This window comes from Indicator indicator, chromosome 1, assembly GCF_027791375.1.
Source record: "Indicator indicator isolate 239-I01 chromosome 1, UM_Iind_1.1, whole genome shotgun sequence".
Lineage (NCBI taxonomy): Eukaryota > Metazoa > Chordata > Aves > Piciformes > Indicatoridae > Indicator > Indicator indicator.
Window position 1 is genome coordinate 97524475 of NC_072010.1, and position 17747 is coordinate 97542221.

The window sequence follows — 17747 nt, forward strand, 5'->3', positions numbered from 1 at the left end:
TAGTACTTCTGAACATGAGCTAGGAGTGTGCCCAGGTGGCCAAGAAGGCCAGTGGCATCCTGGTCTATATCAGGAATAGTGTGACCAGCAGGAGCAGGGAAGTCATTCTGTCCCTATACTCAGCACTGGTTAGGCCACACCTTGAGTCAGGTTCTGGGCCCCTCAATTCAAGAAAGATGTTGAGTTGCTCAAACGTGTCCAGAGAAGGGCAACAAAGCTGGTGAGGGGTCTGGAGCACAAGCCCTGTGAGGAGCGGCTGAGGGAGCTGGGGTTGTTTAGCCTGGAGAAGAGGAGGCTAAGAGGGGAGACCTTATTGCTCTCTAGAACTACCTGAAGGGTGGTTGTAGCCAGGTGGGTGTTGGTCTCTTCTCCCAGGCAAACAGTGACAGAACGAGAGGACACAGTCTCAAGCTACACCAGGGGAGGTTTAGGCTGGATGTTAGGAAGAAATTCTTCAGAGAAAGAGTCACTGGCCATTGGAATGGGCTGCCCACGGAGGTGGTGGAGTCACTGTCCCTGGAAGTGTTTTAAATATGACTGGATGAGGCACTTAGTGCCATGGTTTAGTTGATTAGGTGGTGTTGGGTGATAGGTTGGACTTGATGATCTTGAAGGTCTTTTCCAACCTGGTTAATTCTGTGATTCTGTGATTAAAAGGGCATGCAACTTTATCTCAACTACCATCAACATGCTATTCTTTCAATTGCAGTCAGCCTTCTACAGAAGAGCTCACCAGTTCCAGCTTACTGCCCATGCCTTGATCAGAGCACTTTTACCCCTCAGCCCTCACTGACAGACAGCACCTAATTCATGTGTCCCAGCCTGCCTTTATCTTTTCCATACCACCTCCTCTACGCTCTGGGAGGATCCTGCTTCAGGAAGCAGCAGGAAGCAGTTTACCTGGTGTGATCTGGCGGGCACGCTGTTTACCAGACCCTCTGTGTCGGAGGGCGACTTCTGCGGAGCCTGCTTAACTGGTGACATCAAGCTCTCAGATGTACTGCAGCTGACGAGGTGGCAGAGCAGAGTTTGCACGACAACGTTCAAGAGGCACAAAAGGGGGAACCAAACAAACAAAAAAAAGAACACAAAAAACGAGTGATGGAAAGATGAATGTGGCAGATTATGCCAAAATAAAAACAAATATAATGGATTCTGAAATACATACAATTCTCCATCTCTCCCCTTCCTCCCAGAGTCTCAGTGGTAGGCAGCGTGAACATAGGACAGAAGCTCCTCCAAAATCCCTGTTCTCTAGATATTCCCATTCAACCCAACCAGTCTAAAACCATATGTATTTTCTTCACCGAGGCTTCAGACTCAGTTAACAGTGGTAAACAGGAATTCTCTTTTAACTATAACCTAAAAAGTTCCAGTCCCTGAAGCAAGTGTTATACCAATACTATAGTTAGAGTGAACACTTGCAAGAGCCACCAGCTCTCCACACCAGAAAGGTACTTCCTACCCAACTCTGCATTAGTTCCCTTTCTTTTGGTTGGGCTACAATATCGAAATAATTCTGCCCACTCAGCAGACAGTAGTCTCTGTAGCAATACTTTAAGAATCATATGTGACATGTAAGCTATGTGCCCTGATATAGCTACTTGAATATCTAATCACACAAATATTGTTTTTCAAACAAGAAAACTGTCTGGTAGTGAGAACCAATACCCTTAAAATAAGGTTGCCAGTTTTTACTCTCTGCTTCTTTCCATCTGCTTAAAGCAAGACTGAAAACAAGCCTGTGACAGACAGAAATTAATATCACAGAGCTAAGCATATGAGTAAATGCTCTTAAATTTAATGTTAGTAATTTCTAAGCAATAAAATAATGGGTCTTTTAATGCTAGGTCTACCTCCTCATACCCAGGCACCCAGGAAAGAAAACTAGCCACCTTCTGGACTGCAGACACAAGAGCTCCCCTTCCTACTATAACCCTTTGACCACTGAGGCATCCTTTTCCCCCAGTGTTTGTAAACAGACACTGTACAAAAACAAACAAATGAGGACAGTAACATTAAGAAGACCACCTTCTCACATGGCAATAATTTTTCATCCTTTGGTAGGTCTACCCATAGAAAACTTAGCTCCTCATATATGCAGCAGTAAGAAAAAAAAAAAATATTGCCCCAGCCATCACAGCAAGAGGCATCTACTGTCTCAGAGACAAATCTGCCACTCTGTTACCAAAATTATATAAACATGAGTTGGTTTATCCACAAAATCCCTCAGATCTATAATATCTGAAAGTCATAATTCCAGTTTAAGCAGGTGTACTTAGATCACTACAAGTTTGCAAACACCTGAGCTGCCTAAGCCAGGGAACACCTACAAGGAATTTACTTTTATTTTGACACAGAAAGGGCTCTGAATTTCCTGTGCTTCAGTCAACGGGCTGGCAAATTCACTAGTGGAAGAGATGGAGGGACACCATTTGGGATAAGCAGCAATCCCACCCCAGCCAGACATGAGACAATGAAACCCAAGCACTCAGTGAAATGCATCATCCCTTTGCCAACAGATTCCAGCACAAATTACAGTGAAGTTATGTTAGTAGAGAGCTAGCTGGTTAGTCAGCAAAAGAAGAGGAAATGTGTACACATACACACAAGTATTAACAGCAACCACCAACTTGATTGATTAGTTACCATGGTGTCTAGTGGGACTGGAAGAGAAGGCCCAGCCCCGTTACATTCCCAATCTGGCATCTATATCAGGATCTCTGTAAGGAGAGGAAGGTAAGCAGGATCCGATCCCAGCACAACAGGGCAGAAAGAAAAAATAAAAATAAAAAAACACCAAAGTCAGAGCATGAACGGAGACTATGGCCATGCAGGGATTCCAGGTGCCACACAGTACCCCAGCCCATCTCAGCTCAAGGCAGAATAGTTATCTAGAAGTGTATCTCACCAGCACCACGCACTGGGTTAGCATCATGTGGAAGACAGTCTGCAAGTTTGGAAGAGGTCGCAGCACACTTGGTTTCTCTTTACATGTCATGCAGAGCTGGCACGGTCAGTGAAAGCAGTATTTATACTTCAGAAATTACCTTCCCAAGACAGCAGTTAACTCTACCACAAGAAATTACAATGCACAAACTACTGCTTCAGGATGTGCCCTTCATCAGGAAGACACTGGAGACCTGATCACTGGGAAACAAGGCAAGTGGGCCCCCTCACGCACACCACTGCAGGCTTTTTTTCAGTTTAGGGAAAGGACACATGCAGAAGGGGAAAACCAGGCTTCCGACACAATTTTGAGCACACACCGCCACCTTTGCTATATTTAGCCTTACCATTGGGCAATAGCCAACTGACTTTCTCTAAGCTCTCCAACTGGGAAAAGGACAGGGCAAAGTTTAATTTAGAAATGCCCACAAGATTATTTTTGAGGTATTTCCTTTGATCCCACAGGCAACCGAAAGAACCTGTAGGAAGCAGGAGTATTTATTGGGGAAAGAACAGAAGAAAGTTTTAAGTTTGGGCTTTGTTTCTAAGACTACATATGTAATTATTTTTATTAGAAGCAAACTACCAGCTAATTAGAGAGGAGAAAACAAGGATGTGCCTCCCCCACCAACACCAACCTCCATCTCCACAGGACTCAAGTCTGCTTTTGTTAGCTCGTTGCTTTTTTGTATTCCCACACAAAGATCTGTGCCTTGCTTTGGAGTTATCTCTCTAGCATTAAAAACTTTGCAGTGATTGTAATTGCTAACAAAACCAGACAGTGAATGAGAATGGATGCAAGGTGGGTATTTCTTCCTTACTTTAAAGTGTATGATAAATGGGATTTTGGCAAGTATACTTCAGGTTCAGAAACCAGACACTAGTAACTGAAAAATCCAATCTCAAATCTCAGCACAGCGCATTCCTTAAAAGTGCATGTGTGATACTTTTCCTTTGGGGGATGGGGGTAGTAGCAGGAAAGAGGGCTGGAGAGAAGGGAAGGGGAATAGACCAGATCTAGGGAATCTTGGATTAAATGCTCTTAGAGCATACATGCTTGTGGTTGGGAAACGACTTCAACATTTAGTAATTTTCAGGTGCAATTCATGGTCAGTGGGGCTTTTCAAGCACAGTACAAAAATAATCATAGACAGATGACCAGTATTACACATGGTCATACCCTACCTCTAACCACAGTTTCTAAGACCTGGCTGAAACAACCGCCTCTAAGCCCTCCCTCTGATCCTGCTACTGTTCCTCACATCATCCACAGGTGAGGAGGGATATCTCTTACCCAGAGTATCGTTTTTTAGAGTTGTTCTTTCTGATGACAAGACACACGACAATAGAGATGAGCGGTGAGAGACCTGTAACCGTACCGATGACTATCCCTGCCACCATGGCAATTGGGAACGCAGGCAGGCTGTCTGGGGAGAAAAGGGAGAAAACATTCAACTCTTCTGCATTCCCTGATTAACAGAAGTGCAAATCACAAATGCTCTTGACCTTGGGTTTAGAGCAGAAGGCACTAGTTTAATATCCAGGAATTACAGCATACAGCCTCAGTGGTAGTGAAAGCAGGTAGCCAACAGAATAACACACAAAGAGAGCACACACCAATAGGGTTTTTAATGTCACTGTCCTTCAGAAGAGAGTTTATAGTGAACCAAAAGTTTTTTTATCATGGAACCAAAGTGACAATAAGGATTACCCCATCTCATTTTGTATCAGAAGGGAAAAAACCACAAGTTACATTCATACGGCAATTCCCTGTGAGGCCAACAGGGAAAGACAGATACACTTGAAAGCAGATTTGAAGGTAGCACATTAATAACCAACTAAGAGTGCTGAAGGTTGGGTGTTCCCTGGGTAACATGCAGCAAACAGCCTGGTTACTACCCATGACCACTCTTAAAGAGTGTTCATAAGTGATTCTCATGTCTTATAATACATCTCTGTATATTTCTATAGAATCAGTCTTTCCCTTCTTAAACCACAATCATTGTAAGATACTAGAAATATGCTTATAATTGTAGCAGTAGTGTTCTTCTCACAGACTGCGTGTTATGGTGTTTCCAGGTGATGCCAAGACAAGAAGACTCTTATTGTGAAAGGCAAAAGCATTTATTGCCTTTGTAACTAAGCAAAGTACTAAGCACAGGCAAAAGCAAAAGCTGAAGCATAAGGCAAAGCCAAAGCCCAAGTCTACTACTCTGTTACATAGTCACCTTACATACAGAGCTGTCACATCCCAATTGGCTATCCTTTCAGTGACATGGGTCCAAGCAAATCATACAATAGGTTAATACTGACAAACAATCTTCTCAACATATCCAATCAACTTCTGCCTAGTCTTTCTCTTCAGTTACAAAGTGTTTACATTCTTTCCAATTCAAAGACAAAACATAGCCTTCTCAAAAGTTGTTCAAAGGTTTGCTATCTTCCTACATATGCTTATAAGAACACAATATTGCTTTACTCATGTTTTCCCTAATGTACTTTTGGGGAAGTGTAGTTTAAGAAAGAGTAGCCAGAAACATAAGCCAGTTGGACATACAAGATAAAGAACACACAGACTACCATTCTAGTTTTCCCCCGTAAGAAACAAAGTCCCTCCCTTTGCATCATATTTAATGCAAGGAACATCTTAGACCAGAGGGTTTCTTGAAAGACTCCATGCTACACTAGTTACTTGCACCAAATACAGGTGAATTAGCACAAGGTGTGTTTAGCCAATTGATTCTGTGGATGAGTATTCAATACCACGCTGATGTCATGCCAGCTTTAAAACGAAAGTGCTGGTTGGAGCAAAGCATCATTCGGCTTGTAGTTCAGATTGTATCATGAAAGGCTTTCTGTTTCCAGTTGCTGCTTCCAGTTTTGGGGTGTTGGTCTTTTCTGCTGTACTGGCTGCAGGCTTGGAGGGGCAGAGGAGTCATTTTATCACTGGCTTCTGCTGCTGCTTCTGCTTTTCCTGTGCTTTTCTGCTAAAAAGGCTAAGGTAATTCTACATTGTATCATCTCATTAAACTCTTTATCTAAACCTGGGGGTGAGTGTTACTTTCCCTTCTGTCTGTGTGTGTGTGGGTTTGCTTGTGAAAGCAGGCTGTCTTAAACCAGGACAGACTGTTTTGGCACCCAATGTGGGGCATCGATAAGGAGATGAGATGAGAGAATTCAGTTTTGCTAAAGTAATTTTGTTTTATTTGCTCCAGTATGCTTCCTATTATTCACTTTTGTATTTTCACAATGATAACGCATTTAGTGCATTTCTCTTTCTGGTTATGCTGCATAATGCAGTTGTACTCCACATGGTGTCCTCTGTGGTACTGTTTTTCACCTCAACAAACTGACTTAAAGCTATGGTGGTACTGTGCTCGTTACTGGTATGTCTGGCACGTTATTCCACTGGTCACTTGGTTAAGCTGGTATTCATATGCTGTGTCACCATTTATTAGTAATTTCACCCAGCTGACAGAAGGAACAGAAAACACTTTTTCATCTTTTGAGGGTTTTAAATATCCTTAGGACATCATGAGCCTGTTTCTGTTATCATGTCCCCTAAATGTGTGTCTGGTCTTGCCCAGAATAATACAAATTTTCCCAATAGCACCTGGAGACCTGAAACAAGAAAAAAAATATTTTTTCAGAGCAAAAAAGTAAGCAGCATTCCAAAACTATACAGCAGTGCCTGCTGAAAGATTGATACTAACATTTCTTAGTTTTATTGTTTCTTTGAGTCTGATTGGTTGAAAATGAGTAAAGGACAGAACAGTTATGTTCTAGGTTAAGACTGTACCAAAAAAAATACATCTGCTTGCACATGAAACTAGAGTTTGGCTTTATTGCCATTCAGAACATGGTCCAACAGACCAAAGAAAAACTCACGCAATTTTACAATTACATAGTGCAAAGTTCTTTTTTATTTTTCAGCGTTCCACAATTCCTTATAAGTACTTGCAGAGTAGCAGATCACCTCATTGTAACAGTCCCAGCGACACAACCAAATCTCTGAAAGCTAACACTTAATAGCTTAACACAAGCTAAAAAAATACTGCCTCCCAAAGAGAACTTTTCACTAAATGTCACCAGAATTCAAAGCAACTGCCATTTTGGCTAGAAACATGTTAGTTTCAGCTTTCTGAAGTAGGCAGGAAAATGAAGTTTTCCACTTCTGCAAATTATAATGATGTTAATATGACAATGCTAATTATTTTCCCCATGAAAGTTCAGATCAGAGATGGACTACCTCCAGAGAATACAAACTCTCTTGAATACAGCCTCCTATTACGAGTAGAGACAGCCTAACGTAAGGACATGAGATTCCCTACAAATTTCTGCCATTCAGGCTTTGAACAATAGTCCTTTCCAGTATCAGGTGCACAAGTAAAAGAACAGTCCTGATTCTCATCCCTACCTGTAACGTTCTTCCAGGACAGTTCATAGAGCTGTTTGTGCAAAATCTACATAGATACTGCAGTGAAAATCAGATGAATGATGCCAAGTTAGCAACTCAAAACAGCTAAGCCAACCCAGAACATATTAAATGTTTAATCAAAACTAATCAAGACTAATCAAGCATCTACGAGATCATTTAAATGTGTAAGTATGCATGTAGCTGTCTTGGGTTTATGTCTGGCAGGATTTTGGTAGCAAAGGGGGGGTCTACTGGCATGGTTCCTGTAAGAATCTTCACGAAGCTCCCCCAGCTCCAAGTCAGACTTGGCTCTGGCCAAGGCCAAGCCAATCACCATCTCTGCATTAACATATTTAAGAGGAGAAACTCTGTTGGCAAGTTCTTTTGCTTTGGAGGTTCTTTTGTTTGGGAGAGCAGTGGTATGTGTGAGACAACCATGTAGAGACAGAGGTCAGCAAAGAAGGGGAGGGACACATGGGGACACTGTGCTGGAGCACCAGTTCCCCTGTGGCCCATGATGAGATGGCAGGCTGACCCACTGCAGCTCCTGGCGAATCCTGTCTGCCACTTGTGGAGCACCCCACACTGGAGTAGGGGAGGATTGAGTTTTTCCCTGAGGAAGAAGGAGTGGCAAAACCAACACAGGACAGACTGACCCTAACCTCCATTCCTCACCCCTCTGTGCCTCTGTAGTGGATGAGGCAGAGAACTCAGGAGCAGAACTGAGCCTGGGAAGAAGGCGAAAAGGGGGGAACGATATTTTTAAGATCTAGTTGTAGTTCTCACTATCCTTCTCTCATGCAATTGGTAAATTAGTTGTGGTTTTGTTGTTTAAATGAAGTTGGTTTTGTTTCCCCAAGTCAAGTCCGTCTTTTGCCTATGACCATAACTGGGAACTGAGCCCTCCCTGTCCTTTGTCTTGACCCCTAAGCCTTTTATTTTCTTCTCATCGCACCAGAGGGAGAAGAAGAGAGTGAGAAGCTGTGTGGTGTTTAGTGCCAGCTGGGTGGGCTTAAACCACAGTGGTGGCTTTGAGCCATTTACACCACCAGAATTGTAATTCAGAACAATTAAATGTATTTTTTAAAAATGCAGAAGAGTCAACATGTGCTTATTTCAATCTAAAAGATTTCTCCATCTCAGTTCAGCATGAGTCACAGCCTATTACAACAGCAAAACAGTAGTTTCAAGCTAAGTGAGAATGCAAGACATTTACAGCTATAGCTTGAAAAAACCTGTTTTCAAACTCTTCCTAGAAGTCTGAAGACAATTGTTGCAGCATTTTTCTGAAGATAAGAAGTATGCGAAACATAGGGCTCCCCTCAGAACCAGCGAGATTCTCCTGTCCAGATGCTCGACCTATGGGGAAGCCAGCATGCAATTCTGTTGGAAAAAAATCAGCCAAGTTAGTGTAGCCAGCCTTCATTTGCTTCACCTGGGTTAAAATATAAAGAGGCTTTACCAAGACAGCAGTTACTTTACTGCTTCTTCATAGAGACTATCAGTATGTCATCATAAAATAAACCTCATTGTACACAGAATTCAAGCTAAAAATAAACAGGAAGTTCTAAGTGATGGCAGGATCTGCAGAGATCCCATGCAACTCAAACTGCTCTTTGAAGAGAATAGTTAGAGATAGACCTTGCCTACATAAGTATACGGAACAACCTCATGAGCAGGGTTACACACTTGTTACAGCAGCAGTTAGCACTCTAGTTAGAGTATACATGCAGGTATCTACCCTAACATGTTAAAATCTGTCTCAAAAGCTGTCTCAGCACTGCCATTAATTCAACATTTATTTTTGTCCTTATTAAATTTATATACATTTGGAAATTTGATCATTGTAAGAACCAGTTTATTGTAGAAAAAGTCCCACTTGGCTGACCTCCAGCTTAGACAGAACAATCAAATGGTTTGGATGGCCAAAGGCAATAAAGAGCCAAGTTGACATACAGAACATAAGTGCTCATCAAGTGTGATCACTGTTACCAAATGCTAACCAGAAGCCTTGAATAATTGCAAGTAGCCAGCCCTGCAGTTTATAAGGGTTATCACAGATACTGTAAGAACATCCAGGTAAAAGACTGAATGCACATCCCAAACAAACACCTTTGCAGGGAAGACAGTAGTATTCACTGTTAGTCAGTACATGCTCAGGCTGGGTTATTAGTTTTGTTTTCCAGTATGTATAGAAGGTGGGTTCTGAAAAGAAGCTTCTGCCACTTTCTCTCCCTGCTACCCAGATTTCAAAAATCATCCTAACCCTTGATGTAGCATAATACAAATAAAAAATTAAAAAAAAAAAACTACCAAGAAAATTCACAGGACTTTGAAATAAGAAGATGGATTTTCATCAAGGCTTCCCTCTGGTTTTGCTAATACTTCTTAAAAGCATAGAAATCACTGGGTATAGAGACAAAGGACATACAGTTTTTTTAAACAGCTCTCAGAATATCTGCTCCATTATTAGAACCTGAAAGAATTAAAAAGATAGTTGTTCCCTCCAGGCTACTCCCCCTCACCCTCAAGAAAAGTGACATAGATACCAAAGAGGGGAAAATAATAAACAAGCAAACAAATAAATAAAATGAAGGAATTAAAATAATCATAAGTAGGGGAATACCTTTCTCCACAACTCTAACTCGGATTTCTCCTGGTTTGACAACAATGTCAGGCGGGTTCTTGACATCACAAATGTAAGTGCCGTTGTCTCGGAACTGCATGTTTGATATACTGATAGAAGCATCTTTCTTGTTAAGATCTCCAGCCCAAGTGATCCTGTCTTTAAATGGTATGTCCTTTCCAGGGTATGGCTTTCCATTAAAGTAATAGAAAAACTGCAGTCAAGGAAAAGAGGATATAAGAACAATCCAATTAGAGATTACAGAGCTACCATGCTTCTCTTATGATAACATTATTCTCCCAGAATCCACTGTATTATACACAGTTAGTTTTTGAGATTATTTTTTTCCCCTCCTGCCTCACCACTTTAGTCTGGTTTGTTGCTTCTTGATCCCATAATCATGATATGGCTTATACTTCAATCATACTACTACAACAGACTGCAAGGTTTGGATTACTGTTAGTTTGGGTTTGTGGTTGGATTGTTCAGGGTGTTTTTTTCCTGCTCTGAGGGAAACAAGGTTTTGCAGACAACGAGGTGGGGGAAAGAGATAGTAACTTGGGAATAATTAAAGGACACAACAGTTCTGGACCACAATCATCTGTCTTTAAAGCACAGGAAACCTTCTGCACAGGAAAAGACCAAGTTTCCTGCCTCATCCTTTGCTGTGTGTTACTTGCAACAGCTAAATTAACATGCAATCCTCTCCTACCTTCTACCCCCAAAAAAATGCTATGGACAATTTAGAGCACATCTGTTTTCCAGAAACCTTCACAGTGACTAAATACAATAGTTTCTCAGGGTTTAGGTGACTATGTTACACTCGAGCCCTGCGTTTCCTGGACACAACCAAAAATCGTTGCAGAATGAACCATTCAGTAAAGTCTGAGGAAGAACTGCATATTTCCCCTCTCTACCTGACCAAATCTGGAATTTACAACAGAAGTGCACAGAGTTGTCTGTGCACTATGTCTACAGGACAACTCTGCTTTCAAAAACACGGTTTGTTTAAACACTTGTCTACAACCGTAAGAGATGGATCAAAGCTGTATTGCAGGAGCACATGCATTCTTCATTTCACAAACTTAACCAAGAATCAACCTGAACTCTCTTCAGTTCAATTTCTGAAGTATGTTTAAAAAAATTTAAGACAATATTCCAGCTTCCTCATTCCACAGCCTTCTTTGGGAAGCTATGCCTTCAACACAGAACAAAACAAGTCCTCTTTCCACTGAAGTCGTCTCTCATCTCTTTTCCTGTTCCCAACGTCCTCTCTATCAGACCCTCACCCTGAATATCAGGCCTGATCATATAGCAGCACAAATCTTGCCCAGATCACATATGTGCACATGACCACCTGTTTTGCTGCAGTCAATTTGACAATCTGTTGTCAGGTTAACATGAATCCAACAAACTACCTCATCTGGTAGGAAGTCTGCTAGCACACAGTCATCTGTCAACATATCAGAGGAAATCTGCATCAGTCTGCAGCATTTCCAGATGGATTATAACCTTTAGCACAGAGACACTGCATTACAACACCTCTGTGCACAGGGAGGAATCATCTGATTGGAAGTCTTTAACAGAAAGAGGCAGATTCCTCAGCTCTCTACGTGCGCTCACCTGAAGGAGGAGAAATCACAAAGTATGTCCTGAAGCACAGGCTAAGTTACTCAAGCCACTCCATGTTTGTGTTTAAGAGATGTAACACGAGACTTCTTCTGAAGCCTAAAGCTGATTATGCAACTCTGCTGTCAACAGAGGTTTCATTCAAGCAGAGATACCTCTATGACCAGGCCTGTAGAGGGGGAAGGAAGGGCTCAAGCAGGTGAAGCTTTCAGTCAAGTCTGCCTCCCCACATGGCCACAAGATTGCCAGTGCTGATTTTAAAGAGGCACATGACCATCCTTTTCACAAGCAAATACTTAGCTCAGACATAAGGTGGTCATGAGATTGATCTTTCAAATTAATGTCCACCAATCCACGTAATTGACATGACTTAGGTTCATAAACATAAAAATTCATCTTCCTTCTCCATCCCTCCCAGCCCCTCAAAAGAAACAGGCAGTAAACATCAGATCATAAGGGGTCACATCTGTTCAAAGATAACATCTTTTCTTTCAGTTGTGCTGATAACTACATTCAGGCAGAATATCTAAACTGACTTCACTTCCAAAAAAATGTTATGCCCTGAAGTTGTATTTCTACAATAAGGGATCTGAACAGTGACGCTGAAAGGGAAGGACAAAACAGGATATATGGCAGATATTTCTATGGCGAGTAGAAAACATCACCATCCTGTCCAACATTAGTGGGAAATATGCCCAGCTACTGCTTTGACTTTCCAAAGAAAAGAGCTCCCTTTTCAAAACTAAGTATTTATTCACTGAAATTTCAGAAGGTGACTCTTCAGAGCTGTATATATTAAGCAAGATGCTCATAGACTGTTTTGGATCATCTCTGTTCGGAGCATTGAAGGGCTCCTAGGGTTGAAATGATCTCATGTCTGCAGCAGAGGGAAAGAGACAAACACTAACAGGCTGAGAAACCTCCTGTCCCCAGAACTTCCTTGCTGCCCAAGAACCCTTTGTTCTGCTTCCTCTTAATTCTCACTCAGGGCAAGGAATAAGACAGAAACAGAAACATCAGAGAGCAGACTCAGAAGTACACAGGTTAAACAACAGAGGAAAAAGACAGCTAACAACCTACCAAAGCCACTTTCTTTGAAGGTTCACACCTTCAAAGGATCTGAGCACACTTGGGATCAACATACAGGAAATGGGTGATGGCAATTATTAAAATAGCCTAAGTTGCATGCAAGTCTGATTTTTCACTTGTCAAATAACTAAAATATGAGGCTGTAACTGCTTACTGATTTGACCGATTAAATTCTGCTTAGAAATGAGGGAGACTGGTCTTATATTAAACCCCTGCAAATAGAGGCTATACATAAGTAGAAAATAAAAAACATGCACAACAAAATGTAACACTGTAGTAACAGTAATTCAAATTCCGTGACCATTATCATTCTGTTCACAGCCCCACAGCTCATTTCAAGCACAAGAGGATGCAGAACTCAGTAAATTTCACTCATCTATATGCTCAACTATTTCCTAAATACTGCTACCCCATCAACGACCCTCTCCTCTGACTAAAACTACTACCACTGCACACTCTACTCCTTCCAGAGATTTAGCATATGGCAATATTTTTAAACAACTCTAAAAAAGCACCCCCAAAATCACAGTGACAGAGACAAGACACATGAAAGAAGGCTCCAAATCCACATTTGCTTGTTCCTCAGAACCAAGACCTCTGCACATTTATCATAGTCTCCCCTCCCAGATTTGTTCCCCTACAGCCATTGCTTACTGAGATACGAGTTGCAGCTCCCTCTGGTTGAAAACTCCATGAAACTGATGCTGCGCTGCTGATCACTTCCACAGATGTAAATGTGCATGGAAGCTTTGCATCTGTCCCATTCTCCACAAATATCTCTTCCGGCGTGTTGACCTCTACTGCTGATACTGTGTGAGAAAGGTGAAGAGGTGGAGGCAGAAGGAAAAGTGGCATCAGTGCTGTTACAAGCATTATAAAGTTCCTATCACACTGCCTGCAAGGGAAAAAGTGAAGAGATGTCAACAGCTCTTACAACAAGCGCATGTGCAGTCACTGCATTATACCTGCAACACAAACAAGTATAGAGCAGACTAGTTCACTTCTTTCCTTGCATTATCTTTTACAGGATGTTTTCCACCTACAGATGTTTCCTCTACAACAGTTTGTGGAAGTCAACTCTATATACTGAAGAGGATAAGTTTAAAACTCTTTCCTACCAGTTGTGAGCAGACATTGTAATAAATCAGCCCCATTGGAGGAACTAACATCTTAGATCCAGCTACTACTCAGTTTCCCCTCTGTCTCGCATCTTGTTTCCTATCTCCTGATTTTTTCTGCTGTACACAGTACAAAAACTCACCCCTAGAAAGCTGAGGAGTAAATCTCTCTGGCTTCCAGCTATGCCATCTGCTTCTGCTCGCTGGCACGCTACGAGGTCTTTGGTTATTTTTGCGGAACATTACTTATGTGCTTAAATGCTCTTAAATGGTAACTTAGCTATAGCTCAGAAGCAACAGAGTAGTTAATTTTTTTCTACCACAAGACCTACACATGATCAAAATAGCAAGCAAATCACAATCACTCTCCAAATTTAAAGGAATCAAGATTAATATTGTGCTTGTGCTGTTAGTTTTCCTTCAGAATACTGAAAGTCAGCTTGATTTGGAAAACCTGTTGAATATATACTTTATCTGGCACCCTTGAACTGCAGACAGTATCCCTAAGCAGATTTAAGCAAAGATACACCTGTACATTCATTCATGTTAAGAAACAAAGCATGACCTTGTAGCATCACAGAGGAGTCTTTCAGTGTTAGTGTCATATCCATATGAAAGCAAACATCCTGTAAAATCACTGTGGATAGGTGCACATGTGACACATCCCTGGCAACTCAAATGTAAGGTCTGATTTTTATTAAACCATAATTGTCTGCACAGAGATGGTACAAGTAATCTGCTTCCGATCACATCATTCTGTTTCTGGGCAAGTATATCTTCAAATTCAGAGGGTTTCCTCCCTTATTAGAAGAGGAGAGCAAGCCTTTCTGCTTCTTCTATCTTAGCTGTTTATTTCTCAGCTTTGAGTAAACTAGCTCTTGAAGTAGGCAACTGAAGAGAAAGATTCCAGTTAAACACAGTTTAAAACCAAAACAAATAAAAATTGGAAAAAATCCAAACAAAAACGTGTCCACTCCCCCGCCCCAAAAAAAAGGAAGAAAAAGAAAAGTCCATCTATGACAGTCCTTAGATCATAGGGTTTATACTTTTAGTAAGTGAGAGCTACAAGCTCAGCAAACTTCAAAAGTGAGATGGCAGGCTTCTTTAAAGTAATATGACACTCAGGAGGTATAGATTTGTCATAAATCAGGTCATTTAGAATCATAGAATGGTAGGGGCTGGAAGGGACCTCTTGAAGATTATCGAGTCCAACTGCTCTGCCAAAGCAGGGTCACCTAGGGCAGATCACACAGGAACAGATCCAGGAGGGCCTTGAAAGTCTCCAAGGGAGACTCCACAACCTCTCTGGGCAGCCTATTCCAGTGCTCCAGCACCCTCACAATAAAGAAGTTTTTCCTGATGCTGAGGTAGAATTTCCTGTGTTCTAGTTTGTACTCACTGCCCCTCATCCTATCACAGGACACCACTGTAAAGAGATTGGCACCTTCTTCTTGACACCCACCCTTCAGATATTTGTAAATATTAATAAGATCCCCTCTCAGTCTTCTCCAGACTAACCAGCCCCATGTCTCTCAGCCTTTCCTCACTAGGCAGATGTTCCATTCCCCTAATCATCCTCATAGCTTTCCATTGGACCCTCTCTAGTATTTTCCTGTCCGTCCAACCCTCAGATACTTCTAGATATTGATAAGATCCCTTCTCAGCCTTCGCCTCTCAAGACTAAACAGCCCCAGTTCTCTCAGTCTTTATTCACAGGAGAGATGTCTGGGGACGTGAAGGTTGGAGTCAGGCTTGGCAGCAGTGAACATGACATGGTAGAGTTTAGTATCCTATGAGGAAGAAGCAGGGCAATAAGTAGGATTGCAACCCTGGACTTCAGGAGGGCTAACATTGTCCTCTTCAAAGACCTACTTCAAGGAATTCCATGGGTCAAGAGTGCTGGTTAATATTCAAACATCACTTCTTCCAAGCTCACAATAGGTGCATTCCTTTGAATAAAAAAAAAATCAAGCAGAGAAGGAATGAGACCTGTGTGGATGAGCAAGGAGCTGCTGAAAAAAGTCATGTGGAAGAAAAGTTCATAGTATGTGGGAAAAGGGACTGGTCTTGTAGGAAAAATATAGGAATATTGTCAGGGTATGTAGGAATGCAACATGGAAGGCCGAAGTCCTCTTGGAATTAAATCTGTCAAAGGAAGTAACAGAGAACAAGGGCTTCTTCAAATACATCAGTGGTAAAAGAAAGAGTAGGGTAAATGTGGGCCCACTGCTGAATGAGGTGGGAGCTGAGAAGGGATCTTATCAATATCTAGAAGTATCTGAGGGTTGGGTGTCAAGATGAAGGTGCCAGTCTCTTTTTGGATGGTGCCTAGTGATAGGACAAGGAACAACAGTACAAGCTAGATAGAACACAGGAGGTTCCACCTCAACACAATAAGTGAGACACTTATGGTGAGGGTGATGGAGCACTGGAACAGGCTGCCCAGAGAGGTTGTAGAGTCTCCTTCTTTGGAGACTTTCAAAACCCACCTGGATGTGTTCTTGTGCAGCTTGCCCTAGGTGATCCTGCTTTGGCAGGGGGGTTGAACTCTATGATTTCTGGAAGTCCCTTACAACCCCTTCCTTTCTGTGATCTGCTTCTAACACATGCTTACAGAACACAGATCCCCAACTCCTCCTGCTTATCAGAGCTTAAAATTAAGCAAACTCCATGCTTCACAGATAATTTTAGAGACCATCTTTTACATACACAACTTTAAGCCTTGTTCCTAGGAAAACAAAGTTCACATGAGCTGCACCACTTCCCCTTTCTCCAGATTACCAACTATATTGGTCAACTCGAGCTGACTGGCTATAACACAGGGCCACAAACACAGCAAGGAGCAGCAACTGGCCCTGCAATACAGGCCACCTGCAAGTCCCAGAAGCTCTAGTTCAGTCAGTGAAGTGGTCAAACAATGAAAGAGATGGAAAACGCCCTGATCATGTGGGTATACCCAACAACCACTGTGGCTGTGTAGGAACTGCTGTCTCTCACCCAACCAGCATAGCAACCCAGGGAAAGGCAGAATACATACCCAGAGGATACGGAATGAGAATGTTAAGCACTGCAGGGATGAGAGAATTAAGCATACCAGTTTAATTACAATAACCAAACCCAAAAGAAACAACCACTCATTTACTTTGCCAGTCAGAACCCACACTGTTCACTTCTCAAACTCACTAATGCCTCAGTCTGGTCATGTTATCCCTGTTCCCTTGGACTGCCCTGTCATCACTGCTCTCACTTCAAATGAGTGAAAGAGAAATACATCCTAAGTGAGGGGGATTTTCATCAAGAGGTTGTATCAGAACTTCCTTTTCCTTGTATGTACTCTATAAGCCATAAAAATATTATTTTGTAAAACAATTACCAAATATTTATTTGGAACATATAAAGGCTTCTAGTAATTCAATGAAATAGACTCAGAACTGCTGTTCTTTATGTATTTTTTCCAGATAATGGAGTAGAAAAGAAAAATAAAATCCATTGTTTTGAGTCCATGCCACAGAACAAGCCTTCCTTTCAAGCATAAAACAAGCAAGATGCCCTCAGCATTTACGTGGGAGCAAAAGAGTCTGCACAGACATTGTCTGTTTGTATGTGGTACCACAAACTCCTTGCCACACACACACAGAGGCAGTGGGTAGCACAGACAACTTAATCTGAAGAACTGTTGTAACTCACTAGCAATACACCAGAGAACCGTAGCAACGCAAAAGAAAAAACAAACAACTTCTCCCTACAGTCTAGGAAGGCAGGAACTATACAATCTTGTACAGAGTACAGCTAGTTTAATTTTTCTACTAGTGTCTCCAACTGATGTTTTTCTTAGCTCATTCTCTCCCTCCAGCCTAAAAACGTCCCTTACTTTAGCTGCTCTTTCAGTGTGCACCACTTTGAAAAATTGTTTCCTGCC

At 41.8% G+C, this 17747-nt stretch overlaps 1 protein-coding gene across 1 annotated transcript in view; it reads right to left on the bottom strand.

The window, feature by feature from the left end:
- MPZL1 (myelin protein zero like 1) overlaps positions 1-17747 on the bottom strand; it is a 32575-nt gene that overhangs the window by 6525 nt on the left and 8303 nt on the right. The window contains exons 2-5 of the mRNA XM_054391202.1: positions 13365-13519; positions 9993-10206; positions 4244-4376; positions 901-1006 (exon numbers count right to left, since the gene is read on the bottom strand). Of these exons, the coding sequence (XP_054247177.1) occupies positions 901-1006; positions 4244-4376; positions 9993-10206; positions 13365-13519 (608 nt within the window). The remainder of the gene's footprint in view (positions 1-900; positions 1007-4243; positions 4377-9992; positions 10207-13364; positions 13520-17747) is intronic.